This window comes from Drosophila elegans, unplaced genomic scaffold (assembly GCF_018152505.1).
Source record: "Drosophila elegans isolate 14027-0461.03 unplaced genomic scaffold, ASM1815250v1 contig_183, whole genome shotgun sequence".
Lineage (NCBI taxonomy): Eukaryota > Metazoa > Arthropoda > Insecta > Diptera > Drosophilidae > Drosophila > Drosophila elegans.
Window position 1 is genome coordinate 11,901,516 of NW_024545550.1, and position 22,973 is coordinate 11,924,488.

Consider the following 22,973-nt stretch of genomic DNA (forward strand, 5'->3'; position numbering starts at 1 on the left):
TACGTATTTATTGTTTTTTAGAAAGTTGTTAGTTTCAAATGTGACAAATGTTATATTTAATTACAAACCCGTTTTATTTAAATTTTCAACTTAAGACCAAAACATATTTAAATTTAAATTAAACATATTTTTATTTAAATTTTATTTATAGTCTAATTACTAAATTTTTTTAAAAATGTTTAATATAAAATTAAGAAAAATAAAATATTTATGGTACATGCAAAACAATTATATGGCCTACTAAGAATGCCCTCTAGTATATTCTACGCTTGCGGTGCTCTGGTCACACTACAAATATACGTAAGGGATTGTTGAATTCACAAATAATTGCAATAGCATAGCTTGGGAAATTTGCAAAGCGACAAATTGATAAAGCGATACACTATGGCCGACGAAAGCATCACGCGAATGAACCTCGCGGCCATCAAGAAGATCGATCCGTACGCCAAGGAGATCGTGGACTCGTCCTCGCACGTCGCCTTCTACACGTTCAACGCGGAGCAGCAGTGGGAGAAGACGGACGTCGAGGGAGCGTTCTTCATATACCACCGCAACGCGGAGCCCTTCCACAGCATCTTCATCAACAACCGACTGAACACCACGTCGTTCGTGGAGCCGATCACCGGCAGCCTGGAGCTGCAGTCGCAGCCGCCGTTCCTGCTCTACCGCAACGAGCGGTCGCGCATCCGGGGCTTCTGGTTCTACAACAGCGAGGAATGCGACCGCATCAGCTGCCTGGTCAACGGCCTGCTGAAGTCCAAGGACCAGGGCACGGGCACGAACGGGCAGGCCCAGCGGATGGCCGCCACGCCCCAGCAGCTCCAGCAGCAGCAGCAGCCCAAGCAGGACAAAGCCAGCATATTCAATATGCTGAGCAAGGCGCAGAAGGACTACAATGCCCAGGTGAGCGGGCAGCCGAAGACGCCGTCGACGGCGGAGAACGTGACGGCCGGCAATGTGCTCAAGTTCTTCGAGTCGGCCAAGCAGGCCACGGCGGAGTCGCTCTTCCATCGCGTCCAGCCGCTGTCCGTGGACCAGCTGGAGAAGCAGCAGCGGGCGGGCACTCCTGGCGAGGATCTGCTGCCGGGGACAGCTGGCCGGGACAGCCACGAGAGCCGGCTGTCGCCGTTCCAGAAGCTGAGCAGCCAACAGTTGAACACCCAGCTGCTGAGTGAGCTGAAGATCGGGAAGAACTATGCCCCGGCCGCATCGTCGCCAACCAGTGCTCCGACCTCGTCGGCCCTGATGGTCAACGACGATGCCGGCAAGTGCTTGCGGAGATTGCTGGCCGGCGACAAGCCCGGTCCGGCCCTCATGCCGCCCACCATGTTCGATGCGCCCAACAATGGCAACCCGGAGCCCCAGGAGGTCCAGCAGCCCCTCAACTCGACGCAGTTTGTCCAGGCCTTCACCTACTTGATCCAGAACGACAAGGAGTTCGCCAACAAGCTGCACAAAGCCTATCTGAACGGCTGTTCCAATCTTCTGCTGGACTCCAGTCCCACATACAATCAATAAACAGAAATAACCAACATTTCCGAAATTCTGCCCATCTTTTCATTTGTTTGCATTGCAGTTGAAGTTCAATACCATTTCAATTACAATATGTAATAGCCACAAGTAGACAAGCCAATTGTAGATTTAAAATCTAGCAGCACCAATTCCCAGAGCAAGTGTAGGCGAAATGCAAACAGAGATACAAGAACCCAAACTAACTTAGTTGGTTTTGGTTTTGTGAAGTATTCGTATTCGTGTTTATTTACAAAATGGCTAACTAAGTCGCAAGGGCATAGAAAAGATAGTTGAATGGCAAACAGAATTCAATAAACATAATTTTAGTAACAATAAATAACAACGTTTTTATTTAATTTAAGATGCCCAACTGGGAGAGCAAGTAGTACAGAAAACAGAACAGCCACAGATTAAAGTCGACGTGGCTAACACCCGCCGTTGCGGATGTGGCGACTGTGGTGAGGTTCTCGGAGTAGCCATCGAAGGAGACGATGCACTGGTAGGCATCGGGATCATCATCGGTGTCAAAGACGGCCACCACCGCCGTCCCATTGTAGTAGCCTTCCTCGTCCTCCTCCAAACTGGTGGGCTCCCTCTTCACAACATCCTGATCGTTTGAACTGCAAGTAAGATATATAGTTGAGTAACAATCACTTAGATCTTAGCATAGAATCATTCCTTACACAATCGAGATAGATGGTCGGGGATAAACATTCGTCACGGTGCACTTCAGCTGCGTTTCGTTATGGATCTTATTGTGGCTCAGCTCCAAGGTGTAGTTCCTCACATCGATGACCTGCACCCTCTGGTGACTAGTGAAGGTCTTAAGAGGCGTCTGAACCACGCACTTGTAGTCGCCAGTAGTTCTAATTGTGGGATTAATCAGCGCCAACGAGCTGTACTGCTTATTGGGTTCCATAGAGCTCTCATACGAAATATCTATCTCGTTCTTAAACTCAGGCTATTATAGGAAGACCTTTATAATTACAGACACAAATTTGTAACTAATCTAATTAACTTACGATCGCATATGGAAGATTTCCCAGGATCCACTGATATATGGATTTCTCATCTCTGTACCATTTTAAAGTAAGAAACGATGGGTTCTCCTCGATTTCATAATCACAGTCCAAAATCGTTGGGTCCATCTCTTCGTTTTGAAGGACCACAATCTTGTCTTCGGACTCATCTTTTGTGGGATAGCATAGTGCATCTGCATATGAAAGAAATTCTCGTTTAGAAAACTTTTTTTTAAAAACAAGTTTGCAAAAATTACAGAACAGCCAGCATTGTTTGGAACATTATATAGGCAAATCCAAAACACATTTATCACCACCGTATGTATACAAACAGCAAATCTATATACATTTTGGCGAAAAAGCTTATATTTACGAAAAGCAAAAACTCGAACAGATGCCTGTTTTGTTTAAAAATAGAAGGCAATAACAAACAAAAAGCAACAAAATTTTAACATTTTTCATTTGGTAGTTTGTCATGTGTGCCAAAATGCGTGGAAAAATGCGTCAAATGTTCATTTTAAGTTAATTTCACTGGACTGGTACTTTTGAATTTTTCATTGGGTACATTTTAGTTTTATTATTTTGCTTTTCTCATTTAAATTTTACATTTTTTAAATCACTTGAAATTTTTAATATTTAAGCTTATGATCCTTTGGGTCTCGAGTAACTCAAAAGTAAAAGGACATGCGAATATCACAGTAGCCAGTTGTTTATATTCCGTTTAAATGCACATGTTAACTCAAAACTGTTTTTAGCTATACGTTCGTATTTATAGATATCCGATTTGTCATTATTTTTCTCAAGGTTTGTCCGATGTACACTTGCTGTATTCGTATATGTTTATATACGCTTTTTGAAATGATTTCATTTCTTAATTTAAAATCAGTGTCCGAGTGCTGAATATTTGTTACACCGGCACATCTACCTATGCGCATGTACCTCTCTGGAATAATCCAATTGCAAGAATGATAATAAGTAGAGGATCCATAACGGTCTATTTACACTTCCTCATATATACCCTCGCGGTAGATCAGACTTTCGGAAGCGATCCTAACTCAACCGTCCGCTCTGCATGGTATAACTATAGCAACTGAATGCTTTTCTTTTTGCCACGGGAGAAACGAGCAGCGAGAGCTATTAGCCATAAGCCATAAGCCAAAAGCCACCCAGCGTAACCAAGCATATTCGTACTGTGCCGAGATAATGCCGGCACTTCCTCTCTGGCACACGATCCGAACCCCGAAGGCTTGTAGTACCTATCGTGGCTATAGCCCGTGCCACTTGTGCATGACTCTCGCGGAGAATAATCATCAGAGGCGGACATGTGTTTGGGCCAGAGCTAGTGGGTTCGGGTTGGGTTTTTTTTCGGGGAGATCGCTCTGCAGCTGCCTCAGTTTAATAGCAATTGCCCTGCATGTGTGGGGGTTGGAAAACCTTTCCGCTTCGATACTCTCCGCTGCTCCTAGCTGCCGTTGACTATTTGAAAACCAGTTGGCGGTTCGTTTCGGCCCACTCCTACGACTATACAACTAGGGATAGTCCAGTTCTTTGACCGTTTCAGGACATGCCACTGCTGACGGGTGGCGACACCCATTCTTTAAGGACCTTTCCACCTTTTCTGTGTCTCAGAAAAAGTGGAGGGGCTGTTGTAACGTTTAAAATTCAAAATATTCCGTCTCCATAGCAATAATGATCATTAAAATTCCTGTAGTCTTAGGAACCTTTTATTTCAATAATGACTAGCAACAACTTTTTTTTTATTTTTTTTAATATTAAATGTCAAACATTAATTATTCTGAAAAAAGAAGGCAATCAAATTCTTATCGCTATTCGTTAGGCACAAATTAAATCAGTTTCCAAAATTAATAAAAAGAAAAAATTCCAATGTCAAGACCTTTAAAAATAAATATTCCAGCCAATGAAAAATGTGATAATGATTTAATTTCAAAAATAAAGAAATACCATGTACTGGCTGCAAAAAGTTAGGGTATAATTTATAGAGTTTCATCTAGGCTAAGATTTACTTTTGCTTTGTAAAACGTTAATAAGTGTTCGTATGTAGTGGATTTTTTTTGTTAAGACTTAGACAGTCGTTCCAATTCGTTGATTAACAAAAGAAAAAGCCTTCACTCTTCCATACGAATGTGTAAATACAATACACGTATGGTGCTAAACCCTTTTCTTCAACTTGTAAAAAGATACCCACATTTGAAAGACAATTGCAGATAAAACGTTACAGAATAAACAAATATATATGTTATTAATTGAGCTGGATTCCATTCTCGAAGAAAACCTGGCATCCATAGGACTTAGCTCTAGACTCATTTACGTCCACAGACGCAGTGGCATTGAAATAGCCATCCTCGTTTTCCTGGGCATTAGACTCCTCTTTTATAACTTCCCCAGTTTGGGATCTGTGGGTTTGTTATAAAAATTAATATATATATAATGCAAACCCAAATGAAAGGTATTATTTTACATGATTTTAAGACTGGGTCTGGGATACATGCCGGTCAGGATACACTGCACCTGGGTTCCGTTGGGGATTGTATTGTGGTATAGATCCAACGAGTATTTACTTAGGTCGATAACCTGTACCGTCTGTTCAAAAACGTTAACGTTTGCTTCGGTTAGGACCACACACTTGTAGTCACCAGTCGTTATGATTGTCGGATTAATGAGGGCCAACGAGCTATACCGCTTGTTCGGATCCGAAGAAGCCACATATGAAGTGTTAATCTGGTTCCTAAAATAGGGCTGCCATAAGAGTAAATTTAAAATATTTTAAAATTATTAGAAATTTTGGCTTATTTCAACTCACGTTCACAGCAGGAGAACTTCCCCGAACCCAGTGATATATAGGTCTGTCATCTTTAAACCACTTTAGAGCAATCATTGATGTGTCTGCCTCAATCTCATAATCACAGTCCAAAACCGTTGGAACCATCTTCGCCTTATTTCGATATATGTATGCAAGCCTAACGTCTTTTGTGGCATAGCATAGCAAATCTAAGCAGAAAAGGAACATTTCATGTTAGGTATATATGAATAAACTTAATAAATATTTATAATTTTTTCAGATTTAAATGTATACCTTCCTGTAACAACACAATTGCAAGTATAAAAATCAATTTTGAACCCATAGCGACCCTATTTATTTTTTAAAATATTTAGTCGCGGCTGATATTTAATGCGAGTCTAGTTTAACAGTCCGATCTGCTTAATCTAGCTATTCCAACTGAATGTTTTTGAATTGAGAGCGCATAGATTTAAGCAAAGATTATACTGGCATTATCTATTTGTCTCACAGATTCTTTAAAACACGATCCCAATCCGAATCTCGTATCGCTCAAGTCAGTTGTGCATGATTTGTGAGAGATTTAATGGCGCTGGCTACCTTTACGTAATTAGGTAAGACTCAAGTAAATTGTTATTAAAAATGTAACTTAACACAATAGCCCAAATGCCTTTTTGTTTTCAAATTTAATTTGATGCATCAAAAAAAAAACACGTTAATGCTAGCAGAAATAGGAATTTATTAATTTAAACCAACATTATTCTTGTTTTTTAAAATATTGACAATTTTATTTATTTCTGACAAAAATATAAATTTCAACCTTTATACGTTTTTATATATACTTTTTTTAAATCTCGTTCCATCTCGTTAGTTAAGAAAAGAAAATGAAATTTACTCAACCTTGAAAAAAGCTAAAAAATACTTTTATTCTCTGTTTAATTTTTGGCCTGCACTATTTCTCCCCAGAAATTTTCAAAATTTTTAACCAATATTATTGCTGTTTTCCATACCTCTTTATTCGAGAAAAATTTAAAATATTAAAAAAAAAATTCAAATAAACATGATTAACAAGACAAACAATATTTACATACAGCCTTTTCGTGTCGCATCCAAAATTAGGGTGTCCAATAATAAACTTCAGCATAGAGTAAATGCAAATTAAGCTTATCTTGGGTTACAGAAATTAACTAATCGAAATAATCTGCAAAGCAAATAGTTGCTTCCGAAAAAGAGGGTTACTTTCACCAAGCGCTAATAAACAATGTTTCTATCAGCCTAATATTATGAACAAGGAAAAATAGTAAGGTGTCTCTTATCCATTGTGTTAGGTACAACACCATTTGTTTTACAAAATTGTTTCTCCGTTTTCGTCGCGGAAGTACATTTGCAGATGCCCTTTCTTTTTTTGGATATTAATAAGACTGTAAATAGGGAATATTTAAATATTTCTCAATTTTTTGTGAGTAGCTAATTTCATTGTTATTTTTCTTGAGCATCTCCTTTAATTTTATGTACTCTCTTATTTAATTTAGGCGATTATTTCACTTACTTTTAGAGGAAAGAATATTTCAGGTTCGTCGTTAGTAAAAAGCCCAATTTAATCTTCTGAGTGTTGCTTTTTGAGGCCTGTGAAAATTGCTGCACTCAAAAAAAAACCGACTAAAGTGGTGATTAAAAAGTTGTAAGTTTATGGGAAAGTAAGGGGTACAAATTAGAATCTTTACCGAAAGAAGGAAAGGTGCCCATATACCGGTATATGAACAATAAAATGTATGCAAATAACAATAGTTTTTTGTGGTATTTTAACAAGTAAATGGGGGTAGGGTGGATATTTTTGCGGCAGTGCATGACACGCGCCGGAAAGTCAGATTTCCACCCTTGTTTCGAGTGGAGCTCGTTAGCACCGCCTCCAAACGCGCAAACGAATGAAATTTTCCGTCCCTTTCTCCCGAGACAAGTGCAGCATCCTTTTTCGTCCAGCATCCTGTAGTTGATACAATCGTAATCGTAGCTTATTTATTCAAGGGCAGTTAACAATTGTGTTTTCCGCGAGAATATCTATAACTATGTGTTTTATTGGCGAACAACTCATTAACGGGCTATAAAATTCATTAAGTGCTGTATATGTATATTAGCTACTGATGCGATGGAATTTTCATTCATCAACAAGGCGAACTTCGACAAGGATTGTTTATACAATGCGAATTCCGAATTTTACAACAATAGTGCCAATGGGGGACTGTCCGTCGCTAACCACATGAATCACTATAATCTAATGATTGACTCCAGCTATAAGCTATGTGCGAATGAGACTGCAATAAGGAGTTCTCTAAACCAGGAATCGAGCTTACTATTTTCCAAAATCACCACAGTTTCGGAATTTTACCCTGCAACTCATAACATTGCATCTTATAACTCTGGTAAGTAGAGTTACTTTCTCTCTATTGATTTGAATACATTATCTACCAATATTTTTCGGCTAAAACTTCTTGATTTCAATCCCATATTATCCATATGCCCAATTTTCACCTTTGAAAAGACTTCCATCTAAAATCTTATGGAGATGACAGTTTGAGCTTGACGGATAAATCGAAACAGAGAAGGATTCGAACTACTTTTACATCTAACCAACTAAACGAACTGGAAAAGATATTTTTGGAGACCCATTATCCAGATATTTATACCAGAGAAGAGATCGCATCAAAACTACATTTAACCGAAGCCAGAGTTCAGGTAAGAAAAAAGATAAAAAAATGCATAGGTTATAAAGTTATTTCAATCAGAAAATTAACTATTTTCTCAAAATAAATTTAAACCACTTCCATATGTGAGAGTCAACTTAGATTCTATAACAACCACTGATGCGTTAATTCCAAATGTTTTATTTATTAATTCAATCATTCTGCAAGATCCTTAAAATGTATAATATTAATGTATTTTTTATACTAGGGAGCCTTCTATTGGCTCATAAATCTAAATTATTTAAAATTTCTATGGAAATTTAATTTCTCACTTAGCAATTAATTCTTTCTTCTTATAACAATAGAAACTTCATTCGTTTAAAGGAATTTCATAAATTTATTGTCATACAGCACACAATATATCCTGACTCTGTTTCAGGCAACCACTATATAAACTTGTGCATTTTTATATTTTTTTTTGCATTTCAGGTATGGTTCCAAAACAGAAGAGCCAAATTTCGCAAACAGGAGAGACATGCCATTTACATAATGAAGGACAAGTCCATTAAAATGGATGGCCGTAAGAATCCTGCAGCTGGCTCAAAATATCTAAGTCCATCTCTTAAGGGATCGCAAAATGCCCGTCAAATGAAATGCTTATACGATCAAATATAGACAGTGCTAATATCGATGTAAATATTAGTATACATTTTGAGGAAAACAATTATTTTGATATTAATTTTACTTACTATTTTGGAGCGAATTTGCGTTAAATAAATAAGATCTGTGTAACATTGTTGCTCTTTTACTGGTAATCCGTAGTCTTATCATCTGGTTCAACACCCTCTTGAAGGCTCAGCTGGTCTGAGCCTGTGGGAAGAAAAACAAGAGGCTTATGGGGGTTGAAAGGTTAATCTTTATAAGTACCGAAAACATCACACCCCTCAAGAGAAAATTGCTATCCAATTACCGCGTGCAAAATTGATTAAATTGATATTAAAGTGGTATATAGTGTAGACCGGTTTCCTAAACATAAAGACGATTTATGAAATTACACATTAGTTAATTACAAAGAACTAAGTCGTAACTGCAAGTAAGAAAAAAAATTTTTATTAGTTTAGTTCACCAAACTTATGTATTGATAAAATGTCCCTTAAATTATATAAGATGTGTTCTTATCAGGAACCTTAACGATTAAAATATTAATGAACAGAAACTCGCAAATAAAAGTTTTTTAAGATTTGTATTTGATTTTTTTCAAAAATTCTTTTTATTTCAGCTATTTATTTAGAAATTTGAGAAATTTATTTTGACAAATCACAGGTAATCGGTTTAAGAATTTTAATTTTGGCAAATCTTAAATAATCATTATTTGGGATTTTTACTTATAAAAATATCTGATAGAACTCTATTTGCTCTTGTCTCCTTAGCTTGCATGCAATAATGGCAAAATTTTGGTCAGGCCAGTATTGCGAGTTGGTCTATGAGGTTTTCTTATGATCTATACGAAACTTATATGAGTGAAAAAGCCCCTTTCGTGATACCGTTATTCGTGAAAGTTATGTCGCTTTATTTTTGAAACAAGCATTAGTTGCACAGCATTTATAATTTTAAAAATTCATGTATCTATCTAAGTGTTCTCGGTGCTCCTTGTGTATTAGACAATGTACATCATTTTTAAAATTAAGATTAATTTATGTAGAAACATTTGATTTATAAAACTTGTGAAATCTTTAAAACATACAATAAAAAAATCCTTGGAGACGAATAAGTATCAGGTAGTCTTCATTTGAAAAAAATGAAAACGAAACTTAATTGTTAATATGAAAAAAAAACTAAACAATATTACTGCTGCAATTATTTCTAAGGCATTTTTTTTATGCGTAACAATGCTTTAAATAAGTGTCCAAAAAATTTAATTCATATTAATTTATTTTGCTAAGACTGTTCCTGTTCCATTCCCATTGTTTCCACAAGAACCAACGTAGATTTAACGACATACCCCTAATGTTTCCAGTTATAAAAAAAATACAGGTATGTGCAGTATTAATTTGGGAACGCGTTAGGGATTTTGTTGTACCTCTCGCCAGCTGCATGTTATTTGTTAATCGGCCTGGTTATAACACTTTATGAATTAAAATAAACACTTAACCATGTTGCGATCGAGGATTTCCTGCGCACTTCAACCACGGAGATTGGTGTCCTACTTTTCGGCTGAATTCAACAAGTTGGTGAACGAGGGACCGACGAAATTCGCCTCCAGTAGCAGTCATGCTGTAACGAATATAGATTTGGATCTGTTTGTCAATCCGGATAATCGACCCATGGATGTGGTGGATCGGCTGCTAAAGCTCAGGTGGGTATGGATATATCACAACTTCAATGACAACTAATGAGGGAACATTTGCAGGAAACAAAAGGAGGCCAGCATGGTGCCCCTGCTCCCAAGTGTTTTGGTCAAGCAATTACTGGACTCCACAAATCCGCAGGAGTCCATATCGGTTCTACGTAATCCCACCCAGTACGGCCTGTTCGTAGACCAGTTTTCCGGCTGCTTCCTGCTGGATTTCCTCCTGCACAATGGCCATGCGGTGGAATCAGCTCAGCTGGCCACTATTCTCGTGGACAGGAGCTTATGCAACAACGAACTGGTCGAATCGCTGGCCCTCCAGGCGTTTTGGTCCTTTGCCCAGGACTTCAAGCCCTTTGAGTCCTCTACAATTGAGCCTCCTGCCAAAAACGCTGAAGTGGTAAGATAAACATATTTAATCAGATGCTTTAAAGGTCTAAAACTAAAATAGCTTTGGTTTTTATCTGGAATTTTCAGGCATTTATTTAAAACTTAAAACAATTAGCTTAATTTCTCGATAAGAGTTTAGCATTTCTTAAGTTGTTTTCGAATAGTATAAATTGGTTAAGCTATACCCAATTTAAATAATGCAAATCGAAACTCTTATTGATAAATTAAGCTAATTGTTTCAAGTTAACTTACTAGCTTATACACATTATAAATCATTCTATTGAAAATAACTTAAGCAAAATTTATTAGTTTGTTAGGAAAGAAGCTTTGAATAAAAGCTTTAGGAATCAAAAAATTATTTTGTTATATGTTTAAGAACCTTTATAAAAGTCATCTAAATCCTTTTATTCAACTAATAATACCTTTCGGTTTATAGGTAAAAGTTCGTGTCAAGTTCCTGCGCAATTATCCCGAAGATGCCAGCGAAAATACCGAGGAAAAGAAACTGGGTCGCGCCATGATTAGATTGGGTTCCGGCGAAGGGTCCTTGAAGGAGCTAAAGCAGAACATTGGCCTACTTGGCTATGTCCTAAGCGGACAAGTAGCTGAGGCCTTCAGTTTTCTGACCAAAAACCAAGCTGCTCTTCACAAGGAAACTTTAAGCGCCGCCCAAACTATAGCTGAAAGTCTCAAGTTGGAGGGATCAGAGGAGTTGATGAAGTTACTACAAGAAACCCTTGAGAAGAGTACCAAATCGAATGCCATCCAGGGCCTACTGGAGAAAAGTGTTAAGGACACGGCTCACAAGTTTGAGCCAAAGTTGTTGGCCGAATACGGTGAGTCATATCAGGAATGGGCCAAGAAGTTCGAGAGCGCGATTCAGTGCCATCTGGAGGCTCAGAGCCTGGAGCAGCGTAAGTCCAGCATTCAGAAGACGCTCACCGAACTGGAGGCCAAACGCCAGAATCTGTGGTTCTTCGAGAACAGGGACGACATCGACATCCAGATCTACAAGAAGAAGGTCTACTATCCAAAGCGCTGGTTCGGCAAGAAGAAGAAGCCCAAGGCAGCGGACACCTTCTATGTGCCACCAAACATTACGCACAATGCTTAATTCTTAGGCCTTAACCATTAACCGTTGACCGTTGACCCTTGACCCCCCAGTGGCCACAAACAAGTTAGATCCAATTGTTTTTAAGCTTTAATTAAACTACTGGAGAGTTAATCCAAATTCAAATGTTGTTTCTTTTCTCGAACGTTAAATTGTTTAAAATTACCATAACGTAACATTGAGGGTCACAGTTATATTCATTCCATCTCAGTTTACAACATTTTTTTTATACTTTTTCTTTGGAGTTTCCATAAATTTTGCAATCTTAAAAGCTAATCGTCTGTCATTTGTGCATGGCCGAGGGCAGAGCAGTTTTTAAAACCCGCTGCCCGGGTGCTGAAGGGGATAGATTGATGGGCGAGGGCATGTCGTGCCGCTTGTCCTGTATGGTTAGTGGCAAGAACTGCTGCTGCTTCTTTTTCCGATTCATGTTCATGGGATGGGTGTTGTCGTTCTTGCCGAACAGAATGGTCAGGTGGACAGCACAGAAGATTCCCAGGCTCTGTGACAGATTGGCGCTTCGTTAGTATCCTTTCAATCAGACCGCAGTCCGAAGGTCCGCTCACCTGGAAAATGGCTATAATGGCAGCTCCGAAGGCGGTGATCAGCAAGCGGTTCCTGATCTGCTCCGAGACCACGGCCAGGCATCCGCGCTTGTAGTGGGTATCACATGCTGACTCGTAGGCGTGCTCCGGACGCGAGCAGCAGGACCAGGGCAGCGAAAGTCGGCGGTAATCAAGAGGTCCGTCCACACCACAGCATTGTAGCTAAGTGGGTTGAGGCCAAAGGGTATTTTATTAAGCCATCAAAATTGAGAGCACAAGGATTAATCAAGTATAATAGACCTTTCAAATTTAATATTAATAGACATAAATATACTAGCTTGTAATTAAGGGTTTCTTTAAGCATGGTTTTTACTTTATGTTGTCAACTAAATTTGTTTACCTTAACTTAACGAATTGTTTACGATTTGTTAACTATTTTAAAAAATGTTTTATTCATTTTTTACTTCGCTTTATACTTTGACCTTAAAAAGCAAATCTTTACAAATTCAACTTTTCCTGGTTAATTTTGGAGTATTTCTTAAAACACTATTTAATATTTGTTGAAGGCCGAAAATCTCTCAAAATAATGATTTTTGTTTAACTTTTTTGTGATTACTTAAGGGACACAAACCATGGATGCTTACTTCTCAAAATATTTAGAAACTATGATTGTTTATAGTTTTTTAAGGAGCAGCAAAGCAACATAAACTCACCTGCGATTGCATCCGATTCCACAAATGGAGGTTGTCCACCTTGGTGCGCGAAAACTTGTCCAGGAACTCGACAAAGGAGTCGTCGATGAAGATCTCTACGGAGGTGGGCAGATTCTCCCGCATGGCCAGCGACCAGCCGCAGATGATGAACTGAACACAGATGCAGGCGACCAAAAGGGCAGCAAACTGGAGGTTACACCAGGGGAAAACGTTATGGTGGCCCAAAATGAAATCCCTGCTATTTCGATTACCATTCCCAGGAGGCAGCGTTTCCGTTGGTTGGTGGCCTGGCAGCCCATCCAGCAGAGGATGAAGGTGACGGGTCCCAGGCAAAGCAGGATCGCGGCCGGGGCCCACAGCTTGTTCTGCACAATTCCATAGTAGACCGAGTGTCCCCAGAGCAGGGATGTGCCCAAAAATATCTGCGCAGCTCCGGTTAGCTGGGAAGGAAATCAAATTTCGGGAGGCTGCTGTTATCACAGTGGCTGGTTTTCATCTCAAGGCCCCGCATCCAAAGTGTCCTTGGACGCGGGGCTTAAGCTGCACTGTGTGTATTCGGGATGTAGCATACAAATATGTACTGCCTATATTATATATGGGGTCTACTCCCTTTTGACGTCACATGCCAAGGAGCTCTATGTGCACGCATGTGTGTGCGAGTGGGCATACATATACATACATACATACTTAGGCGCAGCTTTAAGTAGCTCAAGGTCACTTCAAGTCGGGACATAAAAAACGTGAGACTTTATCCTGTGAGCGATGTATGGGGTATGTACGTGAAAGGATGTAGGGATGTCCTGGTGTAGAAGTGCACTTGGGAATATGTATCAATAATGTTGTCTACATGGGTAAAAGTACATCACTTGACGTATGGATTTGACATAGTTTCGTGAATGAATAAATTAAAGAATGCTAGGGAAAATCAAAGTGAACGGAAGTTAATTGTTGTTTCTTCTTCAAACTGCTGTAATAACTTACTTTTCCACTGGCTTTATATGCAATATTCATGTTAATTTAATACCCCCCCCACACACACATGCGTGAGCTTTTACATTTACCTTATGTAATTTGATAATTTGACAGACAATTATGCCCTCGTTTGGACCAAATACCAATGCAACTTACCGCTAGGAGAACCACATAACTGTAAACCAAATATTTAAAACATTTAATTTTCTTTGGCAGAGCCATCCTTTCACGTTATCCTTTATCCTCGCTGGCTATCCCTTTCCCACTCACAGTTGAACTACCGTTAGTAAACTGAATCTCTTGTGACTGTGTGCATATATGTTGCAGTTGTATGCGTGTTATGTTGATTTTCAATCTGGGAGTTCTTCGCCCGATTTATCAGTTTTCTTCACTTAATCGCTCGCTTTTGGATGCTCGTCCCAATGCACCACATGTCGCGGCCTAACTCGCGATTCCCGACTTATCGTATGCAATTTTTAACTAAAAATAACAGTTAACGTTAACTCCGAGCGACTCGAAATCGTCCGCAGTCGAAAATACGCATTCGACGGTCTGACCAATTGGCTCCTTGTTTTGTTATACTTCAGCAACCAGCAGTGCGAATATTATCTATAACCGTCGCCTCGGTTGCAATCATGTTTCGATGACAGCGCCACTTGGGCGCCAAACTTCGTTACTTTTCAAAAGCGGGGTTTAAAAAGCTTGTCACTTTGGGGTTGCTTCGGATGGTTCTGGTAAGCGAACTCACTAAAATAACCCTTAAAATATAGGTTAAATCTAAGTTGGAAATTACAAAGCATAATTTAAAGAGACCTTTCTATTTTAATTTAAAAAAAAACTTCAAAAGTCCATAAAAGTTTACCAAAAATGTAATTTACATTTATAGCATATATCTATACATATTTGAAATGGTAATATTTTTTCAATTAAGCTTTTGTTAAACATGAATATAATGATACACACTTTAATACAACTATGCATGTGGGGCTGCCAACTCAATTCATAAAAAAAATACCAAAGCTAAAGAAAAAATACTACTAGCGGATTAAAGTTTTCCTGTCGCCAACACTTAAAATAAACTTTTTAAATTTAAATTTTGTCGACTGACAAATATTTGTGTTTAATGACAGATAAACCAAACATACCATTCATTAGAACATCCATCTTCCCTTATTAATTTTACACAAAACACAGCATCATCGGTTTAACATAAAATATATTTCTAAAATTGAAAAAGTATAAACAAAACGGAAATGCTTTTCTGATTTTATTACGAGCTTGCGAAATTATACTGTACACTTTACACACTTTTATTGGCGATTTTAGGAGGGAATATGTAAAATCTTAACATGAAAGAGTGTATCAAAACTATAAAAATTTCTAGGTTTAGGTTTAGGTAATGAAGTTCATGTAAGACGGGTTGGAAATACAATAGAAATTAAAATACCTTGCGTATAAAAATATGCTTACAAAATAAGTGCTCCACTGTGAATGGACCAGCCGCTTAAAAAAGAATTGGGGGTCGTAGTGGGAGTGGTAGTTGGGTGCATTTGCAGGGTTTGGGTTTGGGATTGGATGTCGAATAAAACTTAAATGAGAAAACAACGTGAGAGGCCTCCGGGGTGGGCGCAATCGAAAGGATCGTTGATCGAGGATCATGCGTATTCGAATGTGGCCTCTGGGTTCCAGGCGTTGTGTGAAATATGATCGAACAGAGTCGCGTGAATGTGTTGCGTTGGTAAACTTACGATTTAAATGAACATTTTACATATTTATACAATAGGCAATTAAATCTGCTACTGTTACCGTACAATTGTATTTCATATATTTAAAATTCAGGTCTCTTTGCAGTTGTCCGTCCGGCGGATCGATCGGACAGATGGGATACTCGGTTTGTCGATGCCATATGCCGCCAGACACTATTCGCGCAGATTCTTGGTCAGCAGCAGGTTGTTGTGGTGGCCGGACAGGTGGCGGACAAGCTCCTGGACCGACTCGAAGCACATGGAGCAGAAGCAGCAGCTGTATCGGTTCTCCGTGTCCGCCCCGTTGGTGGTGGTTATGACGTTGCGGTGGACGGAGCACAGATGCTTCAACAGGTGGGCCTTCTGCTTGAACATGGCCACGCAGAGGCGGCAGGCGAACGGCTTCTCGCCGGTGTGGACGCGCAGATGGGTCTTGAGGTTCCAGGACATGCCGAACTGCTTGCCGCAGTACTCGCATCGATACTCCCGCACCGAGGAGGCGTGCGTATTGCTGCCGGCCAGATTCGATCCGGATCCCGAGGCAGACCCACTCCGCCCCTCCGGATGGTCCAGATTCAGGCTGATGTGCGACAGACTAGAGAGTCGCGACTGCAGATTGGGCATTGCTGACATGGCTGCGTTCTGGTTGGACTGCCACTGGTACACGAACTGGGGCCCCAGGTGCATCGGCATCTCGGGACTCTGGGCTCGATTGCGCTGTGCCTCAAGCAGGTGCTTCCTGTCCGGCGTCAGGGTGTCCCCGTTGAGGGCTCCGTCCTCCAGGTGCGCCAGCATATTCTTCTCCGATCCAAAGCCCGAGATGGGCGACGTCGTGGACTTGGCCAGGCGCAGTTCCTCCAGCAGACTGTGTGGATACGAGGTGAACGGCTGATTGTCACTCTGTGTGTTGTGGAATCCCGGCCGTCGCTTCCTGTGCGGCGTGACCACATAGTTCTCCGGCGAGCTGTTGATATCGGAACCATCTGACAGCGGCTTCATCACATCCTTGTGCGAGTCAAAGAACAGGCCCTTGCGTTTCGTACTCTCGCTCGCCGTCACCGCCAGGTCGATGCCGCTGTGGTCTGATCCGGATCCCAGGGCTCTGCTCGCCGAATTCTCGCTCTTCGTCCGAAGGTCGAGTGAGAGGTTGACGGGATTAATAGCTGAACTGCTGTTGTTGTTGTTATTATTGTTGTTGTTGTGGTGTTGGTGGTGGTGGTGGTGTTGCTGGTGGTTGTTGCTGCTACTGCTGATGTTGCTGTTGCTGCCGCTGGTACCGCTGGGCGGCGCGTTCGAGAGATTTACGATTTCGTCCGTGTCTTTGTCGCTCTTGTTGTCCTTGTGGGTGCAGTCGTCCTCGTCCTCCTCCTTGCTGTGGCCGCCGCCACTGCGCTCGCATTCGGGCGCACTCTCGCAATTATCGCCGGAATTGAAAGCGGACGAGAAATCGGCCGCATTGCGCGACTCATCCACGCTGTCCACCTCGTACTTGAGCGTCTGATCCGGCTCCAGATTCTGCGGGCTGGTGTACTGCTGCTTCCGCCGGTCCGCCCGATCCCGATGGCTGCCGCACTTGCTGCTCAGATAGGCGGAATCGGTGGTCTTCCAGCTGTCCGACTTGATCTGCAGCAACAGCAGCAGGTCGTGCAGGTAGTTCACGTCCCGCGACGTGATGCACGTCTGCCCGGAGTACAGGAAGTCCAGCAGGAACTTGAAGTAGGTGGCATTCACGTCGGGAAAGTATACGGTGGTGGAGCAGTCGCTCAAGTGGGTGTCCTCCAGGAGGTTTCTACGGAATACACAAAGCATTAACCTAACCGAATTCAAAGGCTTCGATTCGATGCGCTTACCTTATCAGCGGACTGGCGGCCGCCAGGACCAGCTTGTGGGCGTGCAGCTTCACTTTGTTCTCGCAGACGATGGTCAGGTCCGCCGGGTGCTCCCCTCTGAAGGCTGCTCCGATTTCTTTGAGTATGCACTCGCCATGCTTGCTGTATTGCAACATCAACATTCTTTGAAACTGCAAATGGAAGAGCAAATATGCCGGGGAACTTTAGATTTCTGCTATATCTTTGGCCCAGATCATGGGTGTCAAGTTATCGGGAGTCCCATAAAAGCCACAGTATAAATTCCCCAATTCACTATTTTATAAAGTAAAGAATAAGTTTCTTGATATAAGCTGATCTGAACATCCACCAACAGTCAAGAGTTAATCATTAATTTTATCTATTTTTCTATCAATCTAATCGTAATACTTAAAAAAAAGAATTTCAGAAACTAATAAAAGTTTTGATGGTTATCAAAAAAGCCTCAAGAGGCAATAAATTTAATAAGAATTAAGGAATATTAAAATCTTTCTCTGAATTCTTTTATTGCGGGTTCTCAAATCACACATAATAATGATTATAGGTCATTATTTTCATCGGATTGATAAAACCACGAAAAAAAGACAGCGGTACTTCGAAATTACTTTCTTTATTTGCCAGAAAGTTGTTTTTTTTTAAGTAGAACAAAATACAAAATGTAAATTTCATGGAAAATTAAATCATTAAAATGGAATATTTAAGATTTGAAACAAATTTAACTATGTTTGAGCAAAACTAACTTCAATGTTATTAACATTTCCATTTCGAGTTAAAATCTGCTTTTGTTTGGTTACGAAAAAAGTATCTTTAAAATAAAGTTTTGTAAAAGTTGCGCAGGCGCCAACAAATAATGGCAGTTCAAGAGTTATGGGCGTTATAAAATCCGACTTACGGAAGTTCAGATTATAGAAGTTGAACTATATAACTCATATATGGACATTTACGAATGTATGTGGAGCATGTGGTAAAAGTAAAGCCAGTGAAATAGAAAGTTTTGGAATGGGAAGTGTCTGCATCTGAGTCTTTTACTTTTGCTTTGGTATTACACAATCCGCCTTTCACCGAAAGTGTCGCCCTCTCTTTCACTCTTCTGCTCCCCTCCACCTCTCTCCTTCTTTGTGTCATTTCAGAGATTGTGTCATACCCGCACACAACCGCAAAACGCTTTTTGTTAGAAAAAGGATCGTGGAAAGATTCGAAAGTACTTTCCATAACGGTTTAGTGCGACACATTACTGGAATTTCAGCATGCGAATGTGCAAGTGTGTATATGTGCTGGCATTAACAAACTTCCCAAAAAGCAATAGTAAATGTTTACTAATCAGGTTTTTAGGTTTTTCTGTACTTGGTGTTTTTGTAATACTGCAACCCACAATCGTCATGTGTGTGCGAGTGTGTGTGTGCTTTGTTGGAAAAGATGAAAGCTTCACTTCATAGAGCTCCCCTATGTTGTTGTTGTTGTTGTTGTTGTTGTTGCTGGTGTTGCCTCCAAAAAAGCTTTCCCGTTGTGATGTATTTTGTTGTTACTTTTATGCGATGAAATTGTTACACTGAAATTCGCTGGCCTGTGCAATTGTATCGGTGTAAGATCTGCACTAGTGTATGTATACACAACAAGAAAAAATTAGAATATATTAGAATTTGAATGTTGTTACTAGTTATTTTATATTATTAACTTGATAAGTTGAAAACGCAATTTCAAACAACTTAAAATCATTCCAAGGGTCTATTAGATTTTAAAAACAAAAATATTTCATCTAAAATTTAAATATTTACTTTTGTTTGTTGGTCTTGCTATTCGATCCAAATCGGTTTTTCGGTAACGTTTTATTCTTCAGTCTATTATGGAATCTTCTATAGAAGTTGAATAAATTTATTTCAAATCTTAGATGTGGCCGGGAAAATTATCTATGATGGCCATGACAGTTTAGTACTAGTTTTTAGTTTGCTGCTCTTTTCAGATAGAAAACATGTATATGTTGACTATTGACGGCTAAAGCCATTGCCAAAACATTGCTTCGCCTAATTAGTACACACCTCCATTGAGGAGAACCTTAAGTATGAAATGTGAAGAAAGCGACAAAAACGTTATTAGCTTTTTCTTTCTGTGTATCCGATTGTATCGGTGTAAGGTCTGTTCGCGAGTCCGTGTGAGTGTAGTGCAGTGGGGCTTTTGCAAGTGTGGGTTTATTGGGGGGCCACCATTATTGTATTGTGCAAGAGCATGGCTTGTAAGCTCTTTTTTGATTCGCCTGTGTGCGTGAGTGTCTGCATGGCCTCACAAAAAATAATAAACCAAAAAGCGAAGCTAAAGTTCAGCAGCAGCAGCAGATCTCAAACGAAAAAAAAAACTTCAGAAAGATAGTCTTGCTTTTTGTTACGCTCTGCTGCGTCCCCCATCTCCCCCTTTTGCTCCACCACTCCTTTTTGCATGGAGACGAAACGAAACGTTCACTTTCAATAAAACTTGAATGACTGGCTTGGCGGAGAGCAAGAGAATGGAAATGGGAATGTTGTATTTTTCATGGGAATGGGAAGCGAAAGCTGAACATGGATCTTTTTTTTTGCGCTGAAGTGAGCAAAAAGGGGCGTGAGAGGGGGGAACTGGTGTGCTCATTCTAACGCTGGATAAATTCCAAAACGGTATTGACAGAACGATTGTATATATATTATATGGATGTATGGTTAATTTATGCTTCCACGAATCAGGGCCATTCACTTTCTACAAGTATTTCATGGAGATTTCGCAATCGGTTGCGAACAAACCATGACTAAAGATCATTACGACATTTAAGACAATCAAAAGGTGAAAGTTCATGGTAATAATTCCTTAAATTGAGTCCGAGTCCATGAAGAAGGGATATATTTCTCTACATTTCTCCTCTCTTCGTGAGACACAACACACATACTAGTAAACTGGAAATGAGAATGAAAGGGACAAAGCAGACGAAGACGATCGAGAGAAGTGAGACAAAACAAAACGCGCTAACTCACAATGCGCGCATAAAATCACCTTTCACAAAAAGCTTTTCTCTCTATGCTTGTGTTACTGTATGTCTGTATGTCTAAAGAAAAGATCGGGGTATAAAGCTAAACAAATCAGACATACTGACATACAGACAGAGAACGCAATCGTTTGTATGTTTCTGTTTCCACACTTTCCGATTTTTGTCGTCGTCATCGTTCCCATGTAATGTAAATGTAAATGTAGTTTTACAATTACTCTTTCCCCTTTGCATATATCTGTGGGTTTGCATGTGTGCAGATTGCGTGAGTGTTTACGAATATAAAGCACATGTGTCTATTTCCAAGTGGAAGAGAACGGGAACGGGAACTGGAAATGGAACTGAAACTGAAACTGGACGGGTCCGATCCGATCCGATCGAAGGCCTCAAAAGAGAAAGCTACGGGGGTTTTGAAAGTATTATAAGCTCGTAAAAGGTAAAAAGTTAAAAAGGGAGCGGGCAACGTCAAACTTGTTTTCCTCCCTCTCTGTCGCTCTCCCGCACTCTCTACCTCTCTCTTTCTCGCCCGCTCTTTCCCCTTTCACGAAAGCTCTCTTGCCAAAGAAGCGAGGGAAAATGGCAAAGAGTCGCAAAGAGCCGCCGTCGTACTTGTTGTAAATGCTACACTCGTAAAAGTGACCCAAATTTGAATTACATAACTCCATAAGCTGGGCGATACGGAGAAAGATAGGAAAAAGGTTCGGTTGGGGCTTATAATGCGTTTCCATCTTAGATTTACGTTTTAGAATATCCCCAACTCAGGAAAATCTAAGCTTTCACATAGCCTTTCACATACACAGCCAGATATACATACATATTAGTGCTGTTTATGGACAGGGAAGTTGGGCAAGGGGGTTGAAGGGGGGTGTCGCTACCCTTTACCGCAGATAACTAAAATGTTGTTAAATAAATACGTATAACTGACTCCAATTAAAACCCTCTTGTTACAGAAACCCCTCTTAATGGAAGACCTACGCCATTGCCCCTGCTAACAGCATATTTTGTAACATCTGCGCGATCCCCCTGTAACTGTGTATGTGTCTGAGCGTTTGTATGTTGCGGTGTGCTTTTTTCACCTTCACTCTTATTGGAAAGCAGTTAAGTTAGTCGGTTACGTGCGTGTATGCGTGCGCTAATGTGTGTCTTCAAATTTCATGACATGCATACATACACACGGACAAGAGTATTACGCAGACAAAAGCACGCGATGAAGGTCACTAAGCCTTTCTTGTCTCCAGTTGTTGTTGTTTTAGTTGTACTGCTAATGATGTTCATGACGACGAAGATTGGATCGCCACGAACCGAAGCTTCGCCGCAAGTTTTGGATACGATACGATACGATCCAAACCGAGCTTGGAATGTTTTCAGTTTTCTGTTTTCTGTTTTCTCTACCACTATTAAGTTAGTTTCTGACCTTGGCTGCTTTGTGTGCTTAGGTGCACAAAGAGCCCCATACACGTTCAACAAAAAGACCCAAAACCCCAACTTTTTATCTGCATGTTTTCGTGTCTATGCGATGTTGCAATCCAAAATCTCGTCGAGCTGGGAAATCTCGGAAGTGGTAATGGAATGGAAATGGAAAGGGAAAAGCTCACTTACCTCTTTCATTAAGTTGGTTGTTCAGCAGTTAGTTACTCCCAGGACGAATTTAGTCATTCACTTTCTCACGTTCTGTTCTGATCGCTTATTCCCTGCGATCGGCTATGTGCGCACTGCTCACAGACAACTTTCGATTTCATTGATCATGTTTTGTTTGGGTATATCCTGTTGTTTCTATGTGTGTTTGTGCCAATTCTCGAAGGAGCTGATTTTAATAATTTCTCTTTGGCTTTTCCTGCTGCTGCTGCTTCTTCTTCTGCGACGCAACGCAAGAAATATCCACCAACACTGAGACACCGAAATCCACACAACACAATAGCAATGCACACGGACACACTCACAAAAGTTCACTACAACAGCACAACTACAACAGCAACATTAACTTTAACTAGGTTGAAGTTTTGTTTTTTTCTTTTTGTTTTATTGCGAAATAAAAAACTTGATTGGTAAAACTTTTTCTGGCGCGAGCGCGACTGCGAGTGTGAGTGGGAGATCCGATCTCTTGTGTTGCCTCTCTTTCGATTTTCGATTTCAGCTTCTGCCTGTGCCTTTGCTTTTGCTTTTCCACTTTCAGTTTGCGCGCGCGCACGTCCGTTCACTCGGACGGTTTTTTTTTCTCTGTGCGGTGCGGTGCCCACTGTGAGTCGACTGCGGTCTTTTCGCCTCGTCG

The 22,973-nt window shown here is 40.4% G+C and overlaps 7 protein-coding genes across 8 annotated transcripts; 3 read left to right on the forward strand and 4 right to left on the reverse strand.

The window, feature by feature from the left end:
- The first annotated feature begins 280 nt into the window (after positions 1-280).
- LOC108144804 (mRNA-decapping enzyme 1A) lies at positions 281-1,543 on the forward strand. Its single transcript, XM_017269929.2, has one exon. It carries the CDS (start codon positions 385-387, stop codon positions 1,516-1,518), a length of 1,134 nt encoding a protein of 377 aa, XP_017125418.1. The 5' UTR covers positions 281-384; the 3' UTR covers positions 1,519-1,543.
- Positions 1,544-1,833: 290 nt separating this feature from the next.
- On the reverse strand, positions 1,834-3,627 carry LOC108144805. The gene is made up of 4 exons (XM_017269930.2): positions 3,471-3,627; positions 2,535-2,725; positions 2,196-2,473; positions 1,834-2,132 (listed from the first exon to the last, which is right to left on the reverse strand). Exons 1-4 carry the CDS (start codon positions 3,517-3,519, stop codon positions 1,865-1,867), a joined length of 786 nt encoding a protein of 261 aa, XP_017125419.1. The 5' UTR covers positions 3,520-3,627; the 3' UTR covers positions 1,834-1,864.
- An 823-nt stretch (positions 3,628-4,450) lies between these two features.
- LOC108144158 lies at positions 4,451-5,754 on the reverse strand. The gene is made up of 4 exons (XM_017268802.2): positions 5,626-5,754; positions 5,353-5,540; positions 5,011-5,288; positions 4,451-4,945 (listed from the first exon to the last, which is right to left on the reverse strand). The coding sequence occupies exons 1-4, from the start codon at positions 5,672-5,674 to the stop codon at positions 4,792-4,794; spliced, it is 669 nt and encodes a 222-aa protein (XP_017124291.2). The 5' UTR covers positions 5,675-5,754; the 3' UTR covers positions 4,451-4,791.
- Positions 5,755-5,903: 149 nt separating this feature from the next.
- LOC108141304 (homeobox protein ceh-17) lies at positions 5,904-8,722 on the forward strand. Of its 2 annotated transcripts, XM_041707495.1 has the most exons (4): positions 5,904-5,942; positions 7,464-7,748; positions 7,868-8,061; positions 8,499-8,722. In XM_041707495.1, exons 2-4 carry the CDS (start codon positions 7,475-7,477, stop codon positions 8,682-8,684), a joined length of 654 nt encoding a protein of 217 aa, XP_041563429.1. In that variant the 5' UTR covers positions 5,904-5,942; positions 7,464-7,474; the 3' UTR covers positions 8,685-8,722. The 2 variants fall into 2 exon arrangements, with proteins under 2 accessions (XP_041563429.1, XP_017120060.1); XM_017264571.2 differs by lacking the exon at positions 5,904-5,942 and having other exon boundaries at positions 7,359-7,748.
- Positions 8,723-10,078: 1,356 nt separating this feature from the next.
- Positions 10,079-11,980, forward strand: LOC108141506. Its single transcript, XM_017264934.1, has 3 exons — positions 10,079-10,365; positions 10,420-10,759; positions 11,186-11,980. Exons 1-3 carry the CDS (start codon positions 10,163-10,165, stop codon positions 11,861-11,863), a joined length of 1,221 nt encoding a protein of 406 aa, XP_017120423.1. The 5' UTR covers positions 10,079-10,162; the 3' UTR covers positions 11,864-11,980.
- Positions 11,933-14,672, reverse strand: LOC108141507 (23 kDa integral membrane protein). Its single transcript, XM_017264935.2, has 5 exons — positions 14,247-14,672; positions 13,370-13,558; positions 13,119-13,304; positions 12,427-12,627; positions 11,933-12,362 (listed from the first exon to the last, which is right to left on the reverse strand). Exons 1-5 carry the CDS (start codon positions 14,310-14,312, stop codon positions 12,144-12,146), a joined length of 861 nt encoding a protein of 286 aa, XP_017120424.1. The 5' UTR covers positions 14,313-14,672; the 3' UTR covers positions 11,933-12,143.
- A 617-nt stretch (positions 14,673-15,289) lies between these two features.
- Positions 15,290-22,937, reverse strand: LOC108141488 (transcription factor Ken). Its single transcript, XM_017264902.2, has 3 exons — positions 22,304-22,937; positions 17,686-17,855; positions 15,290-17,624 (listed from the first exon to the last, which is right to left on the reverse strand). Exons 1-3 carry the CDS (start codon positions 22,310-22,312, stop codon positions 16,010-16,012), a joined length of 1,794 nt encoding a protein of 597 aa, XP_017120391.1. The 5' UTR covers positions 22,313-22,937; the 3' UTR covers positions 15,290-16,009.
- Positions 22,938-22,973: the final 36 nt, after the last annotated feature.

Bases quoted from the DNA above. Each gene is read 5' to 3' on its own strand.
- LOC108144804 (XM_017269929.2), top strand. From the start codon at position 385: ATGGCCGACGAAAGCATCACGCGAATGAACCTCGCGGCCATCAAGAAG.
- LOC108144158 (XM_017268802.2), bottom strand. From the start codon at position 5,674: ATGGGTTCAAAATTGATTTTTATACTTGCAATTGTGTTGTTACAGGAA. The intron at 5,541-5,625 runs GTATACATTTAA...TTTTCTGCTTAG, and splicing joins AATTGTGTTGTTACAGGAAG to ATTTGCTATGCTATGCCACA. The intron at 5,289-5,352 runs GTGAGTTGAAAT...CTCTTATGGCAG, and splicing joins GAAGTTCTCCTGCTGTGAAC to CCCTATTTTAGGAACCAGAT.
- LOC108144805 (XM_017269930.2), bottom strand. From the start codon at position 3,519: ATGGATCCTCTACTTATTATCATTCTTGCAATTGGATTATTCCAGAGA. The intron at 2,474-2,534 runs GTAAGTTAATTA...TTCCTATAATAG, and splicing joins GAAATCTTCCATATGCGATC to CCTGAGTTTAAGAACGAGAT. The intron at 2,133-2,195 runs GTAAGGAATGAT...TCTTACTTGCAG, and splicing joins CGACCATCTATCTCGATTGT to TTCAAACGATCAGGATGTTG.
- LOC108141506 (XM_017264934.1), top strand. From the start codon at position 10,163: ATGTTGCGATCGAGGATTTCCTGCGCACTTCAACCACGGAGATTGGTG. The intron at 10,366-10,419 runs GTGGGTATGGAT...GAACATTTGCAG, and splicing joins GATCGGCTGCTAAAGCTCAG to GAAACAAAAGGAGGCCAGCA. The intron at 10,760-11,185 runs GTAAGATAAACA...TTCGGTTTATAG, and splicing joins CTGCCAAAAACGCTGAAGTG to GTAAAAGTTCGTGTCAAGTT.
- LOC108141507 (XM_017264935.2), bottom strand. From the start codon at position 14,312: ATGGCTCTGCCAAAGAAAATTAAATGTTTTAAATATTTGGTTTACAGT. The intron at 13,559-14,246 runs GTAAGTTGCATT...TTTCCTTCCCAG, and splicing joins GTTATGTGGTTCTCCTAGCG to CTAACCGGAGCTGCGCAGAT. The intron at 12,628-13,118 runs GTGAGTTTATGT...CAACCCACTTAG, and splicing joins GGAATCGGATGCAATCGCAG to CTACAATGCTGTGGTGTGGA.
- LOC108141488 (XM_017264902.2), bottom strand. The intron at 17,625-17,685 runs GTAAGCGCATCG...TGTATTCCGTAG, and splicing joins GCCGCCAGTCCGCTGATAAG to AAACCTCCTGGAGGACACCC.
- LOC108141304 (XM_041707495.1), top strand. From the start codon at position 7,475: ATGGAATTTTCATTCATCAACAAGGCGAACTTCGACAAGGATTGTTTA. The intron at 7,749-7,867 runs GTAAGTAGAGTT...ACCTTTGAAAAG, and splicing joins CATTGCATCTTATAACTCTG to ACTTCCATCTAAAATCTTAT. The intron at 8,062-8,498 runs GTAAGAAAAAAG...TTTGCATTTCAG, and splicing joins TAACCGAAGCCAGAGTTCAG to GTATGGTTCCAAAACAGAAG.